At 38.1% G+C, this 17,768-nt stretch overlaps 1 protein-coding gene across 3 annotated transcripts in view; it reads left to right on the forward strand.

Annotated features, from left to right (window-relative positions):
* SATB2 (SATB homeobox 2) overlaps window positions 1-17,768 on the forward strand; it is a 137,849-nt gene that overhangs the window by 11,795 nt on the left and 108,286 nt on the right. For all 3 annotated transcript variants that reach the window (XM_021555445.3, XM_021555443.2, XM_021555447.2), the window contains one exon: window positions 17,408-17,584. In XM_021555445.3, coding sequence (XP_021411120.1) covers window positions 17,408-17,584 — 177 coding nt within the window. The remainder of the gene's footprint in view (window positions 1-17,407; window positions 17,585-17,768) is intronic.

Genomic DNA, 17,768 nt, shown 5'->3' on the forward strand with positions numbered 1-17,768 from the left:
GCTCATTTATAAAGGTATTGTAGACTGGAGTGTAGAAGTGTGGGGGAATAAGCAATGCAGGAGTAAATTTTTTTCCCCTTAGCTGGTGTTCTTTAAACAGTCTCTTTGGGTTTAGGCTGTTCATAATAAAGGTTATTAATTACTCCTTATTGATACTGAAACCAAGAAAAAAATATTCCTTTCTGAATACTTACCTAGGTTCTATAATACTCAATACTAAATTAGTTAAGGCAGATTTTTTTTTTTTAATAAGATAATGGTGCTGTTTAAAATTGATTTTTTTTTCTCCTGGAAATACTCTTAGAATAAATCAACACAGCTAATTTCCAGATATTTTTCTTCTGCTCTTTTTCAAGTTTAAGCTTTAAGAACCTGTTATGATCAAGTGGTCTTTTTCTGTATGCAGATCACACCTGTTTCAGGTATTTTTGGAAAGTCTGTATCTTTGCAGTGATTACTGTGGAATCAGTAATTTTTTCACTGTTTCGTGAAATGCATCTGTAGACATTTGTGGAAAGGCTTACTTTTAATTTACTGGCAAATTAGTATAAAAATTATTTGAAATAAATATTGATAGGGACTCTCCTACTATTGAGCCTAGAGTCTGACAAAAAGGAAACTATTGAAAGTCATAGTGAAGTGGCATCCAAGGCTTCAGTTGCCTGTGTTTCTGTTTATTCTTATTTCTTGGGTTTTAAGAAGTGCTAATACTTACTGAATGTGAATTGCATTTGGGACAAAAATGGAAGTACTTTACTGAAAACTACCAGAACATTTCAGGTTTTTTGTTATATTTTTAATTCCATGATGTGTATCTAAAGATTTTGAAAGCAAAGCCACATGCTAGCAATTCTTTTTCTCATCTCATTTTGGGCCTTAGATATGTAAATACTGAAATTTCTTCCTATTTGTCAAGTGGCTTTTTGTTGTAATATGAGTTTCTGAGGTTAGTTCGTGAGAACAGAGCAATAAGCTCTCAACTACCTGCAGCTATGATGAGTGTGATGACCTTTGGTAACCAGTTTTATAATCGTGCTGTTTGCTGCAATTATTTTTCTAGTGACTTCCCTGAGAAATAGAGAAATATAATGCTATCGGTGTTTCTAGCTTTCTCTCTAGTTTTATGAGTGAAAATGTGTTTTAAAATAAGCTTATGTAATGAAGACAGAAAATCAATTGTTCTCATGAGAAATTTTGTATTGTGACTTTCCTGGTGTTTTATTCCTAACATGAATGTACTTAATTCAGAGGGCCATTACAGCAGCTATAATAATCTAGTGAAGGTCACTAAAAAGATAAACAAGGTCTTAAAGGTTGTGTTTAATAGGGGATTTAAAAGTTTTGGTACTGTTTACAGTGTTGTTAGCGTCAGTCCAATGTATTAGAGTCCAGTTTTGGTTTGCCTGACTAACCCAGTGCTTCTAAAATATTTCAACAGTTATCTAAGCAGTCTGTTTTAAAACCTGTATGTAATAAAACATAAGTGCTCAGATTTTAAGGAGAGTAAGGTTCCTTGGAAAAAAAGACTAATATCGCTTTAAAAAACATATGAAGCCTGGGAGAGAGTTTAGAGCAAGCAAGAGCACTATGGTGTTGACAGCTTTATATCCCTGTTGGGTAACATTCACTTACTAGAATTGGCGTCTCCTCTCAGTTAGTAATTCACTCCATAAGGATTAAAAAAAAGAGGGATGATTAATGGCTAGGAAACTTATATTTACAGAATTGTTGATTGCAGTTCGTGAACCTGTTTGTGTAAGAGTGGATGTGTGCATATATATGTGTGTGTTGATTTGAAGAGCATAGAAAATAAGCGTCAAAAGTTTCTGAAAGCAACTTAAAATGCCACTATGCAGAATGAGGTGTTCTAAAGTTTGATTTTGCTGAAAAAGAAGCATAGAACCAAGGGAGCATGTTCAAATTTGGAACAGGAAATGATGGCAAAACATTTTTTGTTTAGATTAGTTTGATGCAGTCTGATAATATGTTCATATTCATTTAACTGTTAAAAAACTGTGATTCAATTTACAAAATATTAATGGAGGGAGAAGCTTTAAGGCAATTCAAACCAAAGTGTCTGATTAGGATGTTAATCAGTAGCTATAGTTACAGAGCTTGTACGAAGTTAGATGTAAGAGAAATGTGGATGCAGTGACTCTTCGTAGCGCTGCTGCTGATTGCTGTGAGCCCCCTAAAGTTCAGTGTATCCTGGTCGTGTCTGCTTAAGTGTAGTTAGAAATCAGTTTTAATATATCTCTGGAGTGACAGAAACATGGGCTGTTGCTTAAAGAGCTCTTTGTCAAAGTCCATTTTACATATTTCTGAAAAAATATTGTAGGGTTTGTACTGTCTTTTGTATCTTTACAAGGATTTAAGGCACTCGACTGAAGCAAAAAATCACTTCTGTACAGACGGAAGAATCCAGCCTGATCAGATTTGTTCCTCTCTTCTAAATGGTTAGTTAACATGGCGTCCTGAACGCAGTAAGGAAGTGTGTTTCACTTGTCCTTAGGAATCGAGCAAAGCAAAAGGTTAAGTTTTAGATTCCTGCCCAGATGCTAGATGAAGAATGCCTTCATGTTGCCTGAAAGAAATATGTAGTAGCTGTTCAAAAGAATTAAGCGCACTGAAAAACAGAAGCGTGAAAGCTGCAAATCCTTGTTAGTTTCAGGAACCAGCATAGATGTATTTTTATGTTTTACATTTGTTTTGTTTTATCTGTGGCTGCATAGCTAGAAAATGTTGCTTTTAATTTGATATAATTTAGTAGGGATTTGGAAGAAATGTAAAATCTTGCATTTTACATGTTTCTGATATATAATAAGGAAGAAACCTCTAACGGGAACACTAAGAAAAGAAAGTGATTTCTTTTTTGGGACTGATTGTTAAAAATGAGTTTCTGGTCTTTTTGCTGATCTTCGCCCCTCTCTTTCTTTTCCAATCAGGCTATATCATGTAAATAGAGCAACCAGAGCAGTCATTCCTAAAGGGTCATGCAGTGTATCAGTCGTATTTTTGCTGAGGTAGAAAAACAGTCTTTCTTTATGTGTTTTCAGTACTTGGTCTGTTATTAAAATAAAGACAGTTGGTTGAAGTATGTGTGCAATTGAACATACAAATTAAACAGAATATAGGGTATCCACCCATTCAATGACCTAGACATAATTTGATGTTTAGGGTAATTTTGGAACCCTTAAGTTGCATCTGCAGAAGGACACCAACAATTTTGAATTCAAGATTTAAGATTAGTGGTAGTAAGATTTTTTTCTTTCCCCTGCAACAGTTCCTAAGTGTTTCAAGTCATCTCCCTGCTTCTTTTCCACACCCATGGCCATGTTAGTTAACTGCATGCTGTTATTCTTATCGTAAACCAAAGGAAAGAAAAAGCAACCAACATAATTGAAATAATCTATATTAATTCTCTGTTTACTCCTCCCTTTTTAAGTTGGGTCTTGCCTTTTCTTGAGCTCGCTGGAATAGAACATAGTATATTTACTGTCAATTATTTATAGGGCAATTTTTTGACAAACGCACCTTAACGAGAGGTTTCAGTGACTCCTCAGAGCTGGTTTTGTGCCTAAAGAAGATGGCAAAATCATGTTAAAAACTATAAAGATGCCAATGAGCTAACATATTTTCAAGAAATGAAATAGTGACTTATCTTCCACTCAGAATTTAGATGAAGAGTTCGGACATCAAAGGAAGGCAAACAGTATTAACCTTTCATACTTATGAATAAACACTTAGAGGTGAAGTCTGAAGATGTCTTTCCCAAATACCTAATTTTGTGGAATCCTTATGTTCTATTTAAATACTCTTACAGTGCTGAACATTTTTTCTTGATTTAAAAATAGAAAAACCTGGCATAATGTAACTGTAATCAAGTAGTTATTTCAATAGACAGCTATGTCATATTGAAACTTTCTAGTAGGAGTGCCTGTAGCACAGACTTTCAGATGGTATCACTTACTTTAAGATTCCTTTAAAAATATTTGAGTTTAGTATTGTTCATGGAGAGGCTAGCCTGAATATTTATTTTTGCTGTTACTTTCTATTACTGATATTTTCTTTAGAGCTGTCTGTGTGGAATGGGGAGGAAGAGGGCCGCAACGGTGGTCTGGAGCTTAAGTAAAATACTTGAACCAGTAAGATTTTTGTCACTCGCATTGACACAGAACATGGTAATACAATATGACAACTATGGTGCTGTAAAATGAAGAGTTTTATGGCAGTCATGTATTTATATGCACCAAACATCTGTGTGACCTGTTTAGGAAAAGTCTTATTTTTGTGATTGAGCGGTCCTCAACCTGCTTTTAAATCTTATTTTTAAACTTTTCAAAATAGCTGAAAATCTGTAAAACTTGGGAAGATTTTCTTTTGAATCCCAAATTGCAAGGCATAGCTAAGTTAGGCCTTTAATTACTGCCCCTCATAATTTAGTTAAATTAGTAACTACTGCCGTGTTTTTAAGATTAAAGGCTCAGTTTTTCAAGGTATAAAGTATTACCAAGTCCCTTTGAATTGATAGGACAGGAGTTTGTTGGAGATAACCTGTGCCTCATTCAATACTCTGTAACTACCAAAGGAGCGTGCTCTCCTTTAGAAGCTCGGGGTGGCTTTGAAACCAGCCCGCTGTGTTGAACAAGGAGCCAGAGCTCCTTCTAGCTCTGAAAAAATCGCCTTGTGCTAATTGGTTCCTACTGTACCAAATGTCCAGGGTCAGCTGCATCAGTCCCCACGGTGGCATGTGTCACTAATGCAGATGTAAGAAATAGTCACAGCAGACAAAAGGCAGCTGAGTATTTGATGACTTTTGAGAAATGTTTTCTAGCCTCTAGCGATACTAAAAAAAATTGCCCTCCAAGAAGCTTTGCACTTGCTGCAGAATGCTCATCGACAGCATCTCTGCTGTGGGGCTACAGACAAATGAGTTTACATTGATAAGTGCTGTGAAAGACAAGAAATACTTTTTGCCATTTCATTTGGGGGCAGTTGCTAGCCCACCTAGTTGAAGTTCTCATGGCTGTTCCCAAGTGTTGACTGTGTTAATGTGTGATGTCTTCTCAGCCAGCAAGGCGTGTTGTCCATATTGTCACTATTCTATAGTTAGGGATTTTTTTTAATCCAGAGTCTCTGCGCTTTGTGTGAAAGCATGTACTGCATGGATCTGTTGAGTATATTTTGTCCCTGTCTTCATTTGCGCTGATCCAAATATTGGTAAGGGAAAAAATATTTTATATTTCCAGTGTTATTTCTTCTATTTCAGGGAACATGAGAAAAAAAAATGAAACAGTACTTTTAGTTGTTTGGTTTTTTTTCTTTTAAAATATATTTGCTAGCTCTGTGAGTGTCCCCTGAAGATTTAAAAATATACAAGGTTTTGTCATTTGTCTATTAGCAGTTTAGGGCTGCTGACATGAAAAAACTCTTACAAAAGATGTTTGAAAGGTTTTGTTTGTTTGTTTTATTGGTTGGTTAGCGCTGTGTTTTGCTTTGGGTTTTTTAAGTGTAATTCTTTCTCTGATTTTTAAAGGTGTGAATGTCGATGTTGCTAGTACTGAGGACTTATGTAAAACCACCTTCCAGAAGGCACTTCTGCTTAGACTAAAACTATGCAAATTGTTTAAAAAATGAAGTGCGAGCCCTGCATCGGTGTTATGGTAAACTGGATGCTAGGGCAGGAATACTGTGTCTGAGCTCAAGATATATTTTCAATTTCTTGTCAAATGCTGAATGATTATTGGCATTTCGTGCAGTGATGTTTGGAAAAAGAGAAGATTGTCGTTATTTGTAGAAGGGAACAGAAAGAACTTGAGCTGTGTGCAGGGAACAGAAGGAACTTGAAGAAATGGACAGGTAGCTCTAGATAAGGGTCTAAACATATGACTTGTTTTCTAAATAGAAAATTAACTGGCTAATTGTCTGGCTAAAAATGTTTAGTCATTGTGCTCTAACTGATGTCCTTGTATCAGATGGACATGCAATATTAAACAATTTAAGCACAACTGTACCTTGTTAGCAGCAATGTCAGCAAGGTAAAAAAGGTCAGAAAAATCTTAATACCTGTCAGACTATTTTATATGAAGCTGCAGCATCTCTTGGGATAACTATATACCCTCTCCGTTTTCAGAATGCAGTAGGAATGTCTTCCACTTAAACATGCTCCCTCATTTGTTCCCCAAAGACACACACTGAGATGAAAAGATGCACTACTGACAGCAGATCTTTTCAAAGGTACTAAACCTGGCATGAAATGTCAGGAGGGGAGTTTCTTGTATCAAAAGCAGGATTTGTATGGCTGCATACAGCCACAAGGTTACTCTGTCTCTCTCTCAGCTGTTACATTCTATTTGTAATGTTGAGAAGGGGCTGGATTAGTCTGTCTTTACTTGGGTATACCAACACTTCACTCTTGAGAAGCTGCTGACTTTTGTCAGCATTTGGACGGAAGCTTCAGATAAGTGAGGAAACTCACAAAGAGGTATTTACCATCTTGGTAATCTAAACTCATGGAGAATGTTCTGCCATAAATTTAACTGACAGGCGTATATTGGAAATGAAGCATGTTATTTTCCAAACTATAACCAGCCTATTTTTTGGAGAGTAATATAAATTCATATTTTGAGCATATTTTGGTTTATGTGCATTTCCATTATTTATATATTAAAATTAGATGTGTACAATTTCCAGCCTTATTATTTTGAATGGTTATTAAGAAATGTAGTTATAAATTATGAGTTAGACAATACTTTGGAGTAAAAGGTGATTTTCATAATGTCTTTTCCCAACTTACAAATAACTTCTTTGCCATAATACAAACATGTTAGCGGAGCAACATGATAGATGTCTCTTTAAGTATCGTAGTAAAAGAAAATGACTTGTATTCTGAGCCTGTGGATAGTTTATGTTGTTTTGGACCCATTTCCCAAGCAGTGATCGAAAACAGATTACAATAACAATTATACAGTCAGAAGATGCAATATCCATTTCTGTTTTAATTGAGTGAAAGAATAATAAAAACATCATTAAGAAAAATGAGGTGGACCTGTCATACATGCTACCAATTTTTAGACTTAGAGAAAATGCAGAGTAACAGAAGTGTGAGGGTTTTTTAAAAATTATTTTCCTTTTTAAAAAAAGTAGTTTGCTTCTCAAGCTAGAAGTCTGGAGAGTAGACTTCGTATAAGCTCCTGTGAGCATGTATGCAGTAAGTAGATGTATTGCTTGACAGTAGTGCTCAAGTTAGGCATTATCTGAATGTCTGGGTCTGGCATAATAATGAATGTATTGAGCCTTTGTGATGACATTATTATGATTACAGTGTCATATTGACCTGCCAGCTGCATGAGTTTTGCGAATGCCATGGACAGGTAGAAAGTAGTAAAAATTACTTCCTTATCTTTCAAAATGAAAAGCTGTGCTAATTTATGTAGGTGGAGTGTTTTGGTTTTTTGTGCCCTCCTCAAATCTGTGGACATGAATGCAAATAAGAGCACTTGGTCTCTTAAGCCATTGCTGCCTGGGACTCTCCTATGGCCCTTTAGCTACCTCGCCATCTCCAGGTTCAGTGAAAACCCAAAAGGCAGAAAGGCCCTGTGCCAAGGGGCTGTGCATCTGTGTGCCTCTTGCAAAGGGACCAAACTGTAGCTGAAGGCCTGAGGATGAGGGATCCTGGCTCTCCATTTTCTCTGACTCCTAGAGCTGTAAGCAGAAGTGTCCTTTCTCATGTACCATACATGGGAAGAGAAAGCCTTGCTACAGTAGCCTTGGCTCTAGTCCTATATCATACAGCTTTATAAATCAACATTTGAAATGGCATCCAAAAGTGAACTGGGAGCCAGTTCGGCCTTTGGAGCGCAGATGTAATCTGCTTTCTTTGGCTAACACCTCTCAGTGAGCACATGAATTTGCACTAGCAGAAGTATCTAATTCTTTCATGTAGTCTTGTGTACATAATAATGTAGCAGTTCAGCTTGTTGAGCCCCAAAAGCATTGCTGTCTCATCATGAGTGAATCCACACACAGAAGGTCAGCCTATAGGCAGGTTTCTTCCACCCTTGCCCCAAAATATTTGTAACTGGATGAAGTGTACTGTGCCTACCTGAGAAAGAGAATTTATCTAACTTTTGTTCCTTGACTTCATGACTTGTTTGATAAAGATCTGGTAGTTATTAAACCCATTAGAGCAATGTGACCTGCTGGCAGATAAATGTTAATATTCCTAAAGGACTAATGTTCAGACTGATAGCTGTTAGATGTGTGATCTTACCTTTGCAGAGTGGTACCCCACAACTCTGTGGTAAGACAATACAAGAGAAGGCCACTCAGAAGTTGTCCTCTGTCCGCAAGGGTGTGAAAGATTGGAGTTGTAAGTAAAGCCAAGCCCCAGAGGCCAGTTGCTGACCTTTAATGGGCTGTAGGTGCAGACTATCTGAAGACTCTGTATTGACTGGTGAAAAGGGAGGCAGAGGGCGTGCTGGCTGCTTTCTGGAGGACAGAATAGCTTCTACATTTTCTCATATGTGATTCTCTTCTCCACTTATTTTCTCACTGAAGATTTGATGAAGATTTCTGTGGTGTCCTTCTACCAGAAGAATACCATCTAGTAATGATACTACTGTAGCAATAGCCTTACCCTTGCTGAAAGTGAAGCAGGATGAAGAGCTTCATTAGTTACCATTGAGCTTGACAACATTTATTCAGTTTCATGTGGTTTGTCCTTTTGTGTGTGTACTTCTAACTTTTGCCCATAACCACTTCTGCCATATCTGTTGACGTTGTCACTTAGAAATTAGGTTTTCTAGTGCTGCCAGTATCTATAAGATACAAGGAAGGAGGCAGTGGTTGCAGATAATTCAGTTTGTCTCACTGTTGGAGCCTGCAAGCAGGATTGAAGGCAGAGATGTAGGTTGGCAGACATTTATCCTGTAACATGGGTAAGGGGTGATAAGATTTCTTGTTTTTCTTGCCAGGGAGTGGTTCACAGAGGAATGGACATGATGGAGAAAAGAACTTGCTGTTGGGTCCCAGTAGAGACCCCAGAATAGGCCCAAGTGTGGTCCGCAGCACTTCTCCAGAAATAAAACCTCAAATGAGCTATGAAGGCTTTTCTGTTACATTCCAGGGGACTTATCCTAGTACCAGGAGACTAGTTAATAGAACCTTCATTAAAATGCTTTTGCTAGAAGATGTTTTTTTGCTTCAAAAATTACATAATATGGTGGCATCTGCTAGCACCACTGAATTTAAGGGCTTATTAGTGGTTCCAGTTTTCAGGGTTTAAAAATGTTGGTCATTAAAAATAATTTTGAGTGGAACTTGGCATAGAGAGTCTTAACCCCTTAGGCGAGGTCTGTTACGTTTTCAAGAGAAAAGAAACAGAAAGTAGTTCCCCAAACTAAAAACCCCTCACAAACCCTAGACTTGTTTTTAAGTTAAAGAAACCAAAACCTAAAACTTACAGGAAATTAATGGCTTAAGATGATTTTTTAACAAAAAGTAATCTGATTTTAGAAGTGTTTATTCCACTGATTTTGAGTGAAAGGAGTATATTTTCCATTTAGTTAATATTATGAAGTATGGCTGTGGAGTATTTTTTCTTCTTTTATAACTGGGAAGCAAGTTGAAACAACTAAGCTGTTTTATTTAGGAAAAATGTAGCCATAGAGTCTTCACCTTTTTCATTTCAATGGGAATAGTTGGACTTAATTATTTTAAGTGTTTTTTTCCAACCTAACTGATTCTGTGATTCTGTTCCATGGATTGGAAGACTTGTTTGTGATCCTGGTGGACAGCATGGTGCTGGTCCCTGCTGGATTCCTTGCACGCTGTGGGTGCTGCTGCACAGCGGGGCTGAGCTTTCTGCTGGAGGAACCTAGACAGCCCTTTGTGCTGCCTTCTCACTCGGGCTCCCTCAAAGCAGTATTTGGAGCTCTGGGCTATCATTGCTCTCAGTTTTGCTTGTTTAATGAGAGAGGTGGAAGTGCTTTATTCTCCTGTTTAATTGCTCTTACCTCCTGGCTGCCCCATGTGTGGCTGTCCCTGGGCTAACAGGGTGGCACAAAACCCCAGTGGGGCTGCTCCTGTTCCTGCTCTGTGAACTCAACAGGTGGGACAGATTCAAACTTTGGGCTGAGTTAGTACAGCTGCTTTAGCAAAGGGGATTTCTTACCAGAAACAGCTGATTTGCTTTCACTAAGAAAAGGTCTCATCTCCTGCAAGCAGTGCTTCTGTCCCAGACACGCCGCAGGAGAGGCTGTGCCAGAGGTAAATGCTTCATGTTTTCTATTTCTCATTTCTTGTTTGTTACAGCACACACTCTAAATGTGGCTTTTCTTTTTTTACCAGTTTTTTAGAAATTTAAGCATTATTGAATCAAGTTATGAGTTTCATAATATGTTTCTGTGGTGGGATAGTGGCCTGAAATATTTTGTGTTAAACAGTAAGGCTGTTATTTCAGCTAGGAGAAGGATTCTTTGGGTAGTTAAGCTGTCAGAAGCAGAGGACATCTGCAGAGACGGTAGTGACTTATTTATAAGACTTTCTGAGATCTGGGATAGCTGCAATGGCTGGGAGACTGAAGCCACAGAAAGGACTGGAAGCTGAAGAAAGATGTAAATAATACCTTGTGGTTTGCATTCGCCATTGGCTAAAATATAAAATGTAGAAATGCATTTCCTGCCTACAGATTTATTGAATATGTAAAGCCAGAAAAAATAGCCGAGGAGGAGTAGAAAGATATTGTCCTTAGTTTTGCTTCCTCTGGCCCTCCTAAGAAGAAAAATTCTACAATGTAATATTATTTAACATGGTTTTGTTTCTTTGGCAAACATTGTATTAAAATCATCTGTGGACTGAGTTCTTCTTTACTAAATTGCATCCTGGAACAAATTATTTGCAGCGGGTTTATAAATCCATGAAGAGTAGGAGTTTAACAGCATCACATTACTGCTTATATGCAAAATCAGATATCTTGCATTCTGTCTAGAACACACTGGAGAGCAGAGGATTAGCAGAAAGTAGGGTCCTTGGTTTTAAACAGAACCTTCTGCTGTAATGAGGTGCTTGATGCTACATAGGATTGCACAGTGGCAAAGGTCTTGGTACAGTCTCCTGTATTTGACATAGCGATTTCCCGCTGGCCGCCTGTCAGTGTGTGCACACGGCTTTCTTCACATGGTTCCGAGTGGTTAGTGCCAAACAACTGCAAAGTCATTCCTTCAGTCCCTGTTAATAAAGATTTACAGTGAAAGAATTCTCAGCTTCTTAATAAGGGTGTTGTAAGCTGGTGCTTGATAAGTAAAAGGCTGGAACACAGTCCATTTACCCAAACCAAGCATTTATTGTAAATAAGTTAAGTGCCAACAACTTATATTCTGTCCGATTTAATTGTATTCGTAATTTATGGTGTAACTTGAAAGTGAGCCTTAATGGACATGCCTAAGGCTTGCTGAAATGAGGGAGCTCTGTCTCTTCCATTTTATCATGGAAATGCACTGCCACGGGCTGAACTTCAGATCTGCTTCAAGCCAGATCCTTCTTGAGTGTGAACAGTTGTGTATGTGTGGCCCTGTGGAAATGGTGTGATTGTGCTTGTTTAGCCTGTCCTTGTATCTCCTGCATCTGCAGTCCTCAGCTGGACTCTGCAGGATTTTCTGGACATCTCACATCACCATCAGCTATAGCTGTGCTGTGATCTAAACAGAAGTATTGTTGATATAAAAAAAAAAACACCTACCTTTATTTCCAGATACTGTTTGGTGAATTTCCTCTTGAAAAAGCCCCAGCCAACTGGACAAAATACCCTACATTTTGGAGTGCAGTTAATTTTTCTAATTAAGAATTTATCTTCTATTGTTACATTTGATCTTAAAGGTCTTTTCCAACCAAAATCATTCCCTGATTTTATGTTTGTTCAGGTATTCAAGTCTTTAGTAGAAACCTCCTGATTTATTAACATGTTAACTAGATTTTAATTTCTGATAACTTCAGGATTTGCAGTTTACACTGTTTAGAAGATGTGGCACACTGAGGCTTTAAAGCTTCCCTTTTTATTTTCCTTTTTTAAAATGAATTTAATGATGGGGTTAAGTTTTTTCAGAAGGGAAATAATGGATTTGTGCTACACTTCAGGTTGCAGGATGGTATCTTTGTGTAGAAATTCAGGTATTTCTGCATAATGAAAGCTGTCAAACTGAATTGACTTCTGCCTTTTCAATCAGAGCTGCAGGATGAGAAAAGGAGAACTGCAAACTGCTCCTGTGCCAATTTCTGCCTTTTAAAGCATTTTTCTCAGTTTAGGTTCTTTTTCAAATTTGTTTAGAAGAAAGGAAAAGACAGGTAAAATACCAAATCTGTATATGTAAGGTCAGCTCTATTGCAATGCTGAGATAAATAAATGGACTCTGCTTTCCCCATGACTTCTTAGTTTCTGTTGTAGAGTAAGGGTCTCATCTTAGAAGTCCAGCCAAAGTTGCTTGTACTTCAATGGCTTTTAAGTGTGCGTGGAAATAAGCATTTGTGGATTCTACTCTTGCTATTACCGAGATTTTTTTTTTCTCTGTGGTAGATAGGCCAGCCTAGAGAGTAGCCCTCATTGCAGTCTCTGCTAGGCAAAATGATTGCTACATAAAGTAATGAAGAATTTTCAGTAGTTTATGAATTTTCAAGTAGATGCCTTGGTTTCTGAACTCTAAACCATAGAAATTTGCTTTGTCATTGAGGGAGACTATTCTGCATGTGTGTCTATTCTGTTTAAAACAGAACAAAAAAATAATGAACAAACAAAACCTAAGAAACCCAAAGCACAAACAGCAACAGCAACAAAAACTTTATTTTCCACTTTCTTCACTTGATAAAAATCTCTCCACTACAGAATGATTTCCTTTGGGTTTGACACCACCATTTGATCTCAGTTTTTAATAATTTTGGTGGGTTTCACTCCCAGAAGAAAACATGCTTGTGCTGTGAAGTATTCCCACTAGAAATCTGGGAAGTCTTAAAACCTCATGTTACTCAGGGCAAAGAACTAGCTTCTTTATTAATTCCCTGCTAGACAACCCCTGTACAGTAAATCTTTCCATAACACCACGCTGTTGAAATTAATCAACGTGATGTTTGGAAATTGTTCAAATTAGATAAAATTAAAGAACACATAGATGGGACTCAAACTTGTCCTGATGGAAAGAGATTTTACTCTAAAAAGACATGAATTTTATTGGTGCTTTTTCTTTCTAGTTGATCTTCATTTTATTCTTATTAGGATGCACAAGCATCCATGCGCTGCTCCCTTTTTAATGGCTGGAGAAGTGGATGGCTGTAAGAGCTCTCAGCTTTCTGCTCTGCCTGTGATGCTTCTGTGCAAGCAGACCATGCATAGAAGTTAAGTGCAATAATATTATATCTATGACTTAAAAAAGCATGTGCTGAACCAATTATTATTTGCAAATAAACAAAAGAAACAGTGCAGGACTTTTTAATACCGAATTTATTCTCTTCCCTCTAGTTTGTCATTAGAAATCTGCAGCTTTTACTTGGCAGTCTTACAACTGAAAATGCTTCCCAGGAGCTATATGATTGCAGGTTGATAATACTTTTAACTAGCTCTAAGTTTTTTTTTGTAAAAATGGATGCTGTATGCAGCAGACTATCTTGGGTTTTCACTTCTTTAATTAAATACCTATTTCTCTTTTCTTCATTTTTAAATAATTGATTACTCCCCAGTGAAATAAAACTATAGATTAAAATGGGCAAGGAGGAGAAAAATGTGCATTTGGTCTCTTTGATACATATTTATTTTCTTCTTAATTTCTCTGGCCCTTAGAAGAATCGTGGCAAAAAGTGCAAGTATTTACAGAGACTCTCTGTACACTGCAGCTTTTCCATGAAAGCAACAGCAGAGCTTAAATCTCATCTCTGATTTGCTTTAAAAGGTGTATGTTATAGAGGTACCGGTTGCTGCTAACCATTCTCCTCTTCTGGGCAATGGTGGGAACAGTTTTGCACTGCTCTCTTTCATTGGTTAGATGGAATTCTTGCTGTGTATGGATGTCCTTATAAAAGCCTTTCTGTAGATCTTGGTTTATGCTCCCCTGACATTTTATGCAGATGCCATCTATATGGGGTCAAAGCTCTGCGGGAAGCATGAAAGAGCCGTTCATGAGTCAGTTACGTTAATCAAAATCGAGGAGTAAAAAGCCTTTAGAATGATTTGCAACTGCTGGTACTGTTTTGTGTGCATACTAGCATTGCGTTTGTCCTTTAAGGAAACAAACTCTTTCCTTTCTAGCCCTGGGAAAACTCCTTGTTTTCTCGCTGTGCAAAGCAGTGCCGTGTGTCGTGCACCGTGAGCGGTGCAGCATCGCTGCCTGCAGCCTCTCTCTAGAGCCGGGCGAGCGGGTGCGCTTCAGTTCAGTGCCGGGGGACCTCAGCCTGCGTGTGCACAGGCGAGGGAGGATGACAGGGATTCTGGCTGATGGCTCGTTAGGGAAAGAGCTGAGGAGTTCCAGGATTTATGAGTAAGGCTGGCTTGCACTGCAGTAGCATGTGAGACTATTATGGATGCTTGGTCTCCAGCTCGCTGAGTACTGCTCCAAGTTCTTCAGCTGGAATGACAGTGAGTAGTGACTAACTTGTATTGCTCTTCTCTAAGGGCCCTGTAGCGAGCTGGAGGTGTAATATATACATGTAGAAGCCAGCCATGGTGTTTATCAGCATGTAAAGAGCATGTTGGTGTCTGCAGAAGTTTTTCCTTTCGATTCCTATGTACTGAAATATATTTATTTTCAGATAACATTAAGAAATGGAGACGTTTGAGGTAGTAAGTTTGTTGGAGATACAACTCTCTCATGTGAAATAGAGAGCAAAGCAGTTGAAACTTCCTTGGAGTGAGATTGGCTTGGAAATAAGTTTGATTACTGTTGCTTTTTATTTTTAAAATCAGTATGAAGGTTCCAGGTGATATAGTGAGAGGCATGAGAATGGGTCAGTATCAGATCACATCAGACAGATGTGGTAACCTGCCCTTTGCTCTCTGTTTTTAAGGTACTAATAGCAGCTTATCATCAGTTACTCTGGGTCACTGAGTTCAGAGGTGTTTTTCCAAAAGCTATTTCTTCAGCAGGGATCCTGCAAACATAGGCTTGCAGGAAGGGGCAGGAAAGTCATCATGAGTGGAGTTGTGTGGGGTCCTTTGTGCTATCCATAAAGTATAAGGTATGGCATCTGTTCTAGCATTTGAGATCCTGTTTGTACTTGGACAGTAAAGGATGAGTGCAGAGAGTAGGTGCTTCTCCTGTGCTGAAAAGGAGAGACTGTTGTATGACAAGGAAAGCATCCAGCAGGAGCAGAAAAGACAGTGTGACATCCCTCTCATCAGTTTGCTTCACCACCTTTTCTGTCTTGCCAAAATGTAATTTACACAACTGATATTACAGCCTCAGCATTTGGCCAATTATCTTAATCTTTTGCTAAGACATTAATAGCCCCATCAAAAGTGATGTGACAGCCTGTATGCTCGACAGGATTGGAAGTTTGTCACTTAAGGAGACTTATTTTTGTTTTAACTAGTTAAATGGTGTATGGACAAATAGAATTCAAATTTTAACCTTTGATAGGAAAAGAAATTTTGTCACTTATTTCAGAGGAACATGATCACCCATGTGCTGTCTCTTCACAGAAGCACCTAGAGATTTTTTTTTTCACTGAGTTTTTTTTAGCACTATGTGTTAGAATTTGGCTGTTTGAACTTGCAAAATGCATCAGTTTAACCCAGAATCAAGCAGTGAAGAGGGAGCAGTATCAATGTGATGCTGTAACCTTCTTTCATGTTACTTTGAGGTGTGTTTTAAAACAAAGAACTGAAACACATCAAGTGGATATTGTAGTGTGTAGCGTGTGCAGTTCGAATGTCAAATTGAGAGCCACTCTGTGCTAGATAAGTCACTAAATGAGAATTGTGTATCTAAAATATATTTTAAAGTAGATCTAGTTTCTCGAAATTCAAGACAAGGAGTATTTAAGTTCCTTAGCAGATACTGTTATGACTGTATTTATTCCAGGGCAGGGTGACTCCCCTGAAGGAATATACAGCTATTGGTTCATAGAAACTAGGTTTTGAAGCTACTGACAGTAGCTCAAAAATATTTAATAGACTTTGTGAAGGAGAACTGAAATGTGGCTTTTTCTTCTTTGTCCCTTAAAGAAGTGTCTGGTCCAGGAATACATGATTTGTATCTGAAATTCATAAATACACTCAGATATTTTTTCTAGTTATTGTCCACTGGTTATATTTCATTCTGAAGAAGAGGATTTAGATGTGAACTTGCTGGTAACATTATGAGCCTTAGATGGCACATTTGGAAAACTGCTTTAGGCTGAGATTGCTCTCTGCACCAATATTTTCTCGTTTACCTAGGGACTAACAAGTGATATGTAACCATGTAAAAAATGTCTGTGACTAGAGGTAGACTGGCCTATAGCAGGTGGTGGAAATGGCCATGCAGTTCTGTAGGTTTTCAGTCTGTTCCCTCTTCCTTCTGGGAATGCACTGTGGGGCTTTCTGCAAATTGGCACATTTCTCTACTGCCTGTAGTTTTGAATCCCTTAAAGTTCATGCCTTACAATTTATCTAATGCCATAGATAACTTGATCCTGCAACCACAAAAGTAGATTTGCAATAAAACACAACAAAATTGAATCCAGACCACCCCCTGGGTTTTTCACTTCTGTGGTTCCTCCTCATCCTTGATTCTTTTTCCAAAAGAGTTGTTCTCACATTCCTCATGGGTGCAGCAGAAAGACAGCCTTTGGTCTCTCTGGGTGTCTGAGTGACCATCAGCTGCCAACACAAGATTATAATTTTCAACAAAATAAATCCAAAAGTATTTTCCTTGCACAGTGAGAAGACTGGCCATGGTCTGAAAACGCACAAATATCCCAGCCCCCCGCAAAGGGACCAGCCTCTGCTGATTTCTCCATATGCTCACTGTGTAGAGAAAAACAGAAATAGCATTTGTGGGTCAGGTTTTCATATGGCTGAACGTGGAGAACTTACCTGAAAGAAATAGAGACATTCATGGAACTGCAGAAAACTTCGGCAGTGTTGAAAAAGTCTTATTAGTAAGTCTTGTTCATCTTTGTGCTGGCTATGATTCTGTTCCTGAACTGTATTCTCTAGAGCTTTTAGTGTGGTTTTTAAATGAGTGAAGTGATGAGACTTCAGTATTTTCCTTGGAAAGAAAACAAAAGTTATCCTACAAGGAAGAAAGGCAGATTTCCACTTATGATGAGTCTTCTAGGAGGTGTGTTAATTTATAAGTTTAATTAGACATGTATGACACAGTTTATGTTCCTCTTATTGATGCTTTGTTGATTTTTTTTTTTTTGGTGTTTTTTTTCCATGTAGGTTTGATGATTCCAGTCTTTTGTGTGGTGGAGCAGTCAGACGCCTCTCTTGAATACGATAATCGAGAAGAGCATGCCGAGTTCGTTCTGGTTCGCAAAGATGTGCTCTTTAGCCAGCTGGTGGAGACAGCGCTCCTGGCTCTGGGGTATTCCCACAGTTCTGCAGCTCAGGCACAAGGTATTCAATAGTTTTTTCCCACTTCTCTGCACTGCAGAAGACAGCACCTGAGGTTGTTTGATGTAAGGAAAAAGTTAGAAAATTGGTAGCAAATCTTGGAAGTGTTTATATCAGTTGTGTTAATTGCTTAATCCTAAACTAGGTGTATAATAAGCCCTACATTTTTAGCCTGTCTAGAAAGCAT

The sequence above is a fragment of the Lonchura striata genome, chromosome 8 (genome assembly GCF_046129695.1).
Source record: "Lonchura striata isolate bLonStr1 chromosome 8, bLonStr1.mat, whole genome shotgun sequence".
Lineage (NCBI taxonomy): Eukaryota > Metazoa > Chordata > Aves > Passeriformes > Estrildidae > Lonchura > Lonchura striata.